Raw genomic sequence first — 9,402 nt, forward strand, 5'->3', positions numbered from 1 at the left:
GTGAATTTCCACAGACTTTAAAAAGTCCATGGAATTTAAATTCCATGGAATTCACATAGATTCCAGATGACTTTCAAAGAATTTGTGGTTGGATTTTCACTGATTTTCGAAGACTTTACGGGATAATTTTAGAATTGAATTCCATGAAACCAGCGCCCGCGGAGAACCAGCGCCCGCTAGAAGAGACCCAGCGCCCGCGGAGTCCCAGCACCCGCTGGAAACCCAGCGACCGCTGGAAAACCATTCAAACATAGAGTTCACACATTCAACATCTCATTTCTCTTATGCTGAGTTCCAGCGAGCGCTTAGTTTTGTGCTGGGCCTGCTTCTCATTTTCTCTTATGTGTCATGATATGGCTGCTTCTATGTGGCTGGAGGACATGTGTTTCGTCCATGATTGATTTTCTTGAGGATTGTGTTTCTCAGCATAGAATCTATGTGGAAAATGAACAGATCAAATCCGAAGAAAACTTTGATGGTGAAGCTGTGCAGTCTGGTACCAAATCATTTTTGGATTATGCTAGAGATAGATTTAATAATTTAGCATCACCTTTGAGAAATTGCATGCTGACAGTTATCACTCATTTACCAAGAAGTTTTGTTGATGAGGGGAACTACGAAAACGTGGTGCAACTTTTTTCTCTTCTTGACTCTCTAGAAAAGTTGTTGTTCGAGAACAATGGCATGACGTCTAAGCATTTGGAGACTATCTTTGAGCAACAAATAATGATTGGTTCTGATTTCTTTCTTGATGCATCATCCTTAGAGTGTGTCAGAAGCCAGTGTCTGTTCGTTCTAAGATCTCTTCTGACTTCTCTCAGTAGATTTGGCTTTCCAAAAGCATTTGGTAAAAGTTCAATTAAAGAGTTCTGCTTCCAGAAAGCTTCTCTGATATTTTGCACTGTATCATCGGCATTCAAGCTACACTCAGTTGATATGGAGCCATTCCAACGCCTCTCTGATTTCTCCTTCCAAAACCTTCAATCTGCTGCTGCTGTTGTGGCGTTCGTCTGATTTTGTGAGAACTTGTTGTAAGGATGTGAGATGGTTGTATGCAATATCTAGGGTTTCTCGACTCGAAGAATCGATGGAGATGCTGGAAGAAGATAGAAGTATTTGTATTGTTTGCTTGAGGGAAGTCACGGCAGCAAAAGCCATTGTTTTTTTTTAACGGTGTGTTTGTGTGTTCGGTGGTATAGCAGAACAGAAGTGATGGAGATTTTTGAGATGGAGGAAGATATGAAGAGCATAGCTGATTTGGATACTCAATCTCAACGATTGCTGAGTTCCAACGCTCGCTGGCTTCTTGGCCGCGGGCGCTGGAACTCAGCGCTCGCTTAAAACTTCATGGATTTCAATTCTCGTGGTTCTTGGCCGAATTTCGTCGTGTGTATTTTTTGGATGAAATCCATGAAAGTCATTCCGGATTTTAAGTCAATGGAATAACGAATACACCTAGATTTGTATGGATTTTAAAAAGTCTTGAACGAATACACCCAAATTTATATGGACTTTTAAAAGTCTTGAACGAATACACCCAGATTTCTGCAGACTTTTAAAAGTCTTGAACGAATACACCCAGACTTTTAAAATCCAAAGAAATCCATCAAATTCCACAACTAATACACCCCCCTTAGATTCTATCCAAACTTTACAGGGTCTCGAGTTTAGATCCTTATCCATATATGTTATCTCTTTTAAATTCATCAATTCATTAAAAATTAAAATGAAATCATATTAATTATCATCGTTTTATAAAGTTCAAATATTTTTTGAGATAATTGCAAAGTATAATATAACCCTATTATTTTTAAGCTATTATAAAATGTGGATGAACACCTCTATTTATATATGATGATTCCTCATATCAATGGACCAATACATTATCCAAACTCAATTGATCTAATAGCCATTGTTACTAACTACAGAAATCTAGCAAAATGTCTGTATCATCTGTTTCGAATATTCTACATATGAGAAATCAATATTGTCTACAAATTTATTTAGATTTAGACAATATTGCCCTTTGATCCTCAATGTATCATCCATAACTCATCTAGTAATACGAATAATGCTATGGAAATAAAATAATAATATGTCTAACCAAAATACCCTTGTAGAATATACTGTTGCACACTTTATAATCATGAAAAGTGTGTAACAGTTCATTTTGAATTGTTACACATTTTTTTTCGCAATTATGCACATTTATTACTATTACACACTTTTTGCGAAAAAATATGTAGGCATAAAAGTGTGTAACAATCGTGATTTCAGATTGGACAAGCACCGACGGCAAACAAAACTGTGGCGCTGGAGAATCCAAAGAGGGGAGAAAATAGATCTCGATCAATCAATGATAGTAGAGCATCGGCGATGGTGGAAAGTGAGGAAGGAGGGAGCGGCGTTGTGATGACGCAACAGTGGGGGGAATCGGGTGGGGAAAGAGAGCGGTGCTGTGGAAATTGGGGACGTGGCAAGGCGGCGCAGCAACGGGGAACCGGGGAGGGGAGGCGGGGACACTGAGGGGAAGCCGCTGCAGCGACGACGGCAGGGAGAGGGTGGTGGGGGTGAATTACTAGAAGTCGTAATTTAACAAAAGTTGTGTATTTCTATAGATAATAATCCTTTAGCATATGATCAAGGAATTTGATAAATGAGGAAGACATTTCAAATGCTTTTACATAATGTTACGACAAAACCAAAATCACTCTAAAAAAATAGTTCAATCACAAAAATAGATTATGATGTTACAGATTTCATATTTACCCTTACCTACCATTTAAGTGACAAACAGCTTTCTTGAGCATAAAGTAAAGATCTAAATTATTTACATCCTAAAAAAATTAACTAATTCTGCTACACAAAGGAACTTAATTGAAGTATGTAAATGCAGAATTAAGAAAAGAAGTAATTACAGCATGAGACAGAGTTGCAATGAGCAACAATGGCTATAACTGATTAAAACAGAAGCATGTATAAAAACAAAAGTACAACTTGAACATAAATATTGTTTATGTACAAGAACATAAAGCAGAGATGGTTGTGGTGTTGCAATTTTCTAAAAGGAACCTTGCAGCCTTAAGCAGTCGCAGCGGCCGCCTCCTCCGCCATCTGCGACACCGGGAGGAGGGTGCAGATAAGGTTCCGGTCTCCATACACGTTGTCGACACGCCCTGAGATACGAAGAATCTCTCGAATTTAGTAAGGGAAGCCAAAGTAGAGCATGTAGTCGACTGAACCGGTCAATACGAAGTGCAGTTACTTTATAAGTTCAGTGCAAGTGTTCTCACAATAAGTAATTTTTATTGAACCACACTCTATATACGGAATGTGGTTCAAATAAAAACTTTTTTTATCGCGAGAGCATTGCACTTAACGTATAAAGTAAATGTACTACTATGAAGCACCGATATAATATATATATTAGTCGGTACGGTCGAAATCGAGTTCACTCGGTTAGAAACTGAACCGACCAACCGAGCCGAAACCGATACCCTTCTCAACCGAAACCGGTCGAAACCTATCGGTTCAGTACAGTTTTTTGGTTTTTTTGGTTTTTTTTTTTTTGGGATAAATTACACAAGTAAATAAAGAAGTTTTTCGGTGTTTGTTCGGTTATATTCAAGCCTAGCTTTGAAAGAAGAAGTTCTGCAAAAAATTATATCGGTAGTAGATCGATTCAATCGTCTCAAATTTACGCACCTGTGGTTGGCCAGAACTTGGCATTCTTGAGCCATGCAGCGGGGAAGGCTGCATATTCTCGTGAGTATGGTTTAGTCCAGACGTCGGCCATGAGCAACGAGGGCGGGTGTGGAGCGCTCTGAAATTGCATCATTGTGATCAGTTATGTCGGAAGCAAGGAAACAACAAACACATCAAAAGATTCAAAACTGCGAAAATGTAAGAAGCCATAGCCAAATACCTTGAGCACATTGTTGTTGATGTCGGCTTTTCCTTTCTCGATCATCGAGATCTCTTCCCGGATAGAGATGAGAGCATCGCAGAACCTGTCTAGCTCAGCCTGCAAACAAGAAAGGGAGGTTAAGTTCCTATTCTTGTTTGTTGGAAGGAATGGAAATCATTGCTGTGGCGAGCTTGCTTCGCGTTACCTTGCTTTCACTTTCAGTGGGCTCAATCATGAGTGTGCCAGGAACAGGCCACGACATTGTGGGAGCGTGGAATCCGTAGTCCATTAGACGTTTGGCAACATCCTCGGGCTCGATCCCAGCGGTGTTCTACAGCAATCGCCAGTTGCAGTAAGGAAGTGATAAATGGCGCACAGCACGTGAACAACATTAGTGTTTAAAACACGAACCTTAAAGCCTCTCAAATCGATGATGAACTCGTGGGCGCACGTTCCATTCACACCGCGGAAAAGAACGGGGAAATCCTTCTGTTGATCAAGAAGCAAAACATGTTAACAGAGAGCGATGGTGTAAATTTCTGTAGTGATGAGTGTTCTTGTTTGCACAATGAATGATAAAAACGCGTGATACTAGAAACACAGTATAAAGCGAAGAAACGGAACCTCCAAACGCTTGGCCATGTAGTTTGCGTTCAAGATGGCAATCTTTGATGCATCAGTTAATCCCTTCGATCCCATCATGGCAATGTAGGTGTACGATATAGGTAAAATGAGAGCGGAGCCCCATGGCGCAGCAGAGATAGTACCGAGTGGTTGAGATTGCTCGGGTTCTGGTATGCCTCCGGTGGCTATCTGCAGCACAAAAAAAGAAAACAGATACAGAATCAGTCACCACTGCGTTTACACACACACACATGAGGTTTACAGCAAAAGCATTTCTACATACCACTGGATGCGAAGGTAGGAACGGCGCTAGGTGTTTCTTCACCCCAATAGGCCCCATACCAGGTCCGCCTCCACCATGGGGAATACAGAATGTTTTGTGGAGATTGAGATGGCATACATCGGCACCAATGAAACCCGGGCTAGTCAAACCAACCTGTAGGCAGAAAAGATCGATCATCAGAAGAAACCAACGAGAAATGTGCAATCCTTGTGTGTAATCAATAGAACTTTACCTGAGCGTTCATGTTGGCTCCATCCATGTAAACTTGTCCGCCATTGTCGTGGATTATTTTGCAGATCTCGTCAATGCCTTCCTCGTAAACTCCATGGGTCGAAGGATATGTGACCTTGGGTTCAGCAGAGTTTATCAGCACTTGACAAATTCAACGAATTGCAAAATTTGAGCAACAAGACAATCCATACCATAAGAGCAGCCAAGCTGTTCTTGTTTGTCTCCGCAGCCTTCCGCAACTCTTCAATGTTGATGTTTCCCTTCGAATCAGTTCCAACAGCCACAATTTTCATCCCACACATGGCCGCGCTTGCAGGGTTCGTTCCATGTGCCGAGACTGGAATGATGCATACATCGCGGTGGTGGTCTCCTCTCGACTACATTAGAAGTTCACCAGAAACAGATGTTACTAGTGGTGGATTGTGATAATCACAATTCAAAGCCAAGAAATTTTTCTATCTTCATTTTTGCAAGTGTAACAGATTCAACTAAGAACAATTTTAATTGATCTTCTACTAATTACAAATAAAATGTATTGTTACCCTGTGATATGCTCGAATAACCATGAGTCCAGCATATTCTCCAGCTGCACCGGCATTGGGTTGTAGAGAGAAAGAATCGAAGCCAGTGATCGTACACAATAGGTCACCCAAATTCTTGAACATTTCCTGCAAGAAGAAACGATGGTTTAGAGGAATCCTTAGAACTTCCTAACAACGGACGTGTAAGTTACAAGTATTTTATGAATACCTGGTAACCAGCAGCCTGTTCCGTGGGGGCAAAAGGGTGAATGTCCGTGAAGGCAGGCCACGTCACCGGCATCATTTCTGTCGTTGCATTCAGTTTCATCGTGCACGATCCCAAGGGAATCATGCTATGGCACAAAGAGAGATCCTTCGACTGAAGTTTGTAGATGTATCTAAGAAGCTCATGCTCCGTGTGGTACCTACACCAACCAGTACAAAAATGGTTACATCTAATCTTACAAAGACGAACTCAAACTGCAAAAATTTCAAGAAAATGTACATACGAGTTGAATATTTGGTTCGTTAGAAACGGGCTCTGCCTCACAAGTCCTGCAGGAATCAAGTTCTGAATCTCTGATGCAAGAGATTCAGCAGTGAATGGTACCTGATGAAACACAAATCCTCGAGTTACAATTTTTTTAAAAATGGCTTGAAACACATCTTGAAAGATATACACTCGTACTCACAGGCTTGCCAGATGCAAAGACGGAAAACAACTTGTCCACATCTTCCAATGTAGTTGTTTCATCAAAAGCAACGGTTATCTGAGAGACAAAAGGTATTTGGTTACTCAACAGCTGTCACAATTTACGAAAAAATATTTAGGTAGGTAATGCTTACAGTGTTCTCGTCGACAACCCTCAAATTTATTTCATTCTTGTAAGCAGCATCAGCAATCGCCTTTGCATCTCCACATTTGACCTTCACTGTGTCAAAGAACGGAAGGCTCTGAACTTCTACAGTCCCGAGCTTTTTCAATCCAGTAGCAAATGTTGCAGCCAAACCATGCACCCGCTGAGCAATACTCTTAAGGCCTTCCGGTCCATGATAGACGGCATACATGGCAGCCATGTTGGCCAGCAAAGCCTACAATCATAACAGAATCATATTTTCGTCATGAGAAAACCTGAAAATAGTTTCTTTTACACACATTACCAACTTTCATGTTTGATTCAAGACATAAAAATACTAATATTGGAATTACTACATGCCAGCCATGTTGGTCAGCAAAGCCTACAACATAACAGAACAATATATTCATCACAGATATTCGAGAATAGTTTTTTATACACACATCATCATCTTTCGTATCTGATTCAAGACGTACACATACTAAGATTGGACTTAATACATGGCAACCATGTTAACCATATTTTCGTCATAAAAAACCCGAGCATAGTTTTTTATACACACATCACCCTCTTTCATATTTGATTCAAGACAAATACATACCACGATTGAACTCAACACCAAAATCAAGCAAAGAGGATTACTTTAGTCCAGCACATTCCTATTTATACCATCACTATTTCTCAACTATCTACTGCAAATCTGCAGTATGATTTCATAAAACAGAATCTAAAAACAATCAATTCATCGAAAACCATACTCACTCGAGCATAGTTTTTTATACTCACATCACCCTCGTTCATATTTGATTCAAGACAGACACATACCAAGATTGAACTCAACACCAAACTCAAGCAAAGTGGAGTAGTTTAGTTCATCACATTCCAATTTTATACCATTAGCAAGTCTTCAACACAATTTCATAAAACAGATTCCAAAAACAAACAATTCATCAAAAACCACACTTACTCAAGCACAAATTTTTTACACATAAATCAGCCCCTTTCATATCTAACTCAAGCCAAATATATACTAAGATTGAACTCAACACCAAAACCAAGCAAAGTGGATTAGTTTAGTTCATCAAAAAACAGATTTTCAAAAAACAAACAATTCACCAAAAAAACCACACTCACTTGAGCAGTGCAGATGTTGCTAGTGGCCTTGTCACGGCGGATATGCTGCTCCCTCGTCTGCATAGCCATCCGAAGAGCAGGCTTCCCGGACGAATCAACACTGACACCGATGATCCTCCCGGGCATCATCCTCTTGTACTCCTGCGAGGTAGCCAAGAACGCAGCGTGGGGGCCGCCATACCCCATCGGAACCCCAAACCTCTGAGCCGACCCCACCACAATATCGGCCCCAAACTCGCCCGGTGGCTTCAGCATTGTCAAGGCCAGCAAATCAGAGGCCATCACAACCTTCACACCATTAGCGTGAGCCTTCTTGACGAACTCCCCGTAGTCGACAACCTCCCCCTCCGTCCCTGGATACTGCACGAGCACGCCACAGACATCACCGGAGCTGTAATCAATGTCCTTCACATCCGAGACAACAACTTTCAGATCGAATCCATCGGCCCTCGTCTTGCAAACATCGATTGTCTGCGGGTGGCAGTTGCTGGCAATCACAAAGGTCTTCTTCTTCCCCTTCAAGATGTTGTTGCACATCGCCATTGCCTCTGCGGCCGCAGTCCCTTCATCGAGGAGGGAGGCGTTCGACATGGGCAAGCCGGTGAGATCTGTAACCATGGTTTGATAATTCAACAACGATTCGAGCCTCCCTTGAGAAATCTCAGCTTGGTAAGGGGTGTATTGAGTGTACCAAGCCGGATTCTCCATTATATTCCTCAGAATCACAGGAGGCACAAATGTGTTGTAATACCCCATCCCAATAAACGACTTGAAAACCTTGTTTTTCGAAGCTAAATCCTTCATGTGCTCGACCATCTGCGCCTCCGTCAAGCCCTCGTCGAAGATTGAAAACTTCATGTCGCCCGCGCGGATGGATTTGGGGACGGTGGCGTCGATTAGGGAATCTAGGGTTTCGAAGCCGACGAACTCCGCCATCTTGGACTGGTCCTCCGGCGTGGCGGAGTTGTGGCGGCGCGGGAAGGTGTCGCTGGGCTTGAGGGCGTCGACGGAGATGGAGCGGGTGCCGACGAATTGGGCGAGGTTTCGAGAGTAGAAGCGGTGGTTGGCGGCGGAGGCATTGGCGGCGCTCCGGCCCTGCACGACGCTGGGGGAGAGGGAGGAGGCGTAGCGCGAGGATTGGTTGTGCAATGGCTGCTGCTTCGATTCGGAGACGAGGCGGCGGAGGATGGCACGGTTCGCTAGCTTCCTCGCGCGCTCCATTTCTAGAGAGAGAGAGAGAGAGAGAATGGGATTGAATTCAAGCAAAACGGAGTGGTTTCGGTTTTGCCTGTGTGTAAAGCTCTGAGCTTCAGCTTCGCTCACTAAAAAGATTTCATTTTTTACTGTTACAAGAAGTGGGTGGTGGGAAATGGAAATGGGTTGTTGAGATCCAATCTTTTACATATATATAGTTATATAATCGTATAGGGGTAATTTCGTCAAAATTTATGAATTTTCATTAGATTTTAATTTAATTCTACACGTGAATATTCATTATTATGTCCAAAAATTTTACATATGGATATATTATGGTTAATTATAAATTAAATAAACTGATTTTTTCGAAAAAGAATAAATATTTTATCTATTTTGTTGTAGTATCCACGTTGTAGCTACATCCTTCATTCCTTATTATGTCCAAAAATTTTAGAGCACAAAAATTAAGAAAATTTTGTAAATTGATTATAGGTAATAAAGTTCACAAATTTAAGATATACGGGACAAACTAAAATAGTAAGTATAAGTTAGTAATAATGGGACTAGTGGAGTATTTTTTTTATTACTATAAACTTTTTTAGAAAAATAGCTACAGTATAAGAAAATACAGACAAATAGTTATACAAA

The 9,402-nt window shown here is 41.3% G+C and overlaps 1 protein-coding gene across 1 annotated transcript; it reads right to left on the minus strand.

Moving 5' to 3' along the window:
* Positions 1–2,873: 2,873 nt before the first annotated feature.
* On the minus strand, positions 2,874–8,936 carry LOC130994794 (glycine dehydrogenase (decarboxylating), mitochondrial-like). The gene is made up of 15 exons (XM_057919853.1): positions 7,558–8,936; positions 6,413–6,658; positions 6,259–6,336; positions 6,076–6,176; positions 5,796–5,991; positions 5,588–5,713; positions 5,237–5,422; positions 5,047–5,160; positions 4,815–4,967; positions 4,532–4,720; positions 4,319–4,396; positions 4,113–4,238; positions 3,926–4,024; positions 3,706–3,823; positions 2,874–3,176 (listed from the first exon to the last, which is right to left on the minus strand). Exons 1-15 carry the CDS (start codon positions 8,776–8,778, stop codon positions 3,082–3,084), a joined length of 3,126 nt encoding a protein of 1,041 aa, XP_057775836.1. The 5' UTR covers positions 8,779–8,936; the 3' UTR covers positions 2,874–3,081.
* Positions 8,937–9,402: the final 466 nt, after the last annotated feature.

Source organism: Salvia miltiorrhiza, chromosome 7 (genome assembly GCF_028751815.1).
Source record: "Salvia miltiorrhiza cultivar Shanhuang (shh) chromosome 7, IMPLAD_Smil_shh, whole genome shotgun sequence".
In the NCBI taxonomy this organism is placed as follows: Eukaryota; Viridiplantae; Streptophyta; class Magnoliopsida; order Lamiales; family Lamiaceae; genus Salvia; species Salvia miltiorrhiza.

Bases quoted from the DNA above. Each gene is read 5' to 3' on its own strand.
- LOC130994794 (XM_057919853.1), bottom strand. From the start codon at position 8,778: ATGGAGCGCGCGAGGAAGCTAGCGAACCGTGCCATCCTCCGCCGCCTC. The intron at 4,397-4,531 runs GTTCCGTTTCTT...CTTGATCAACAG, and splicing joins ACATGGCCAAGCGTTTGGAG to AAGGATTTCCCCGTTCTTTT. The intron at 4,239-4,318 runs GTTCGTGTTTTA...CGATTGCTGTAG, and splicing joins TCGATTTGAGAGGCTTTAAG to AACACCGCTGGGATCGAGCC.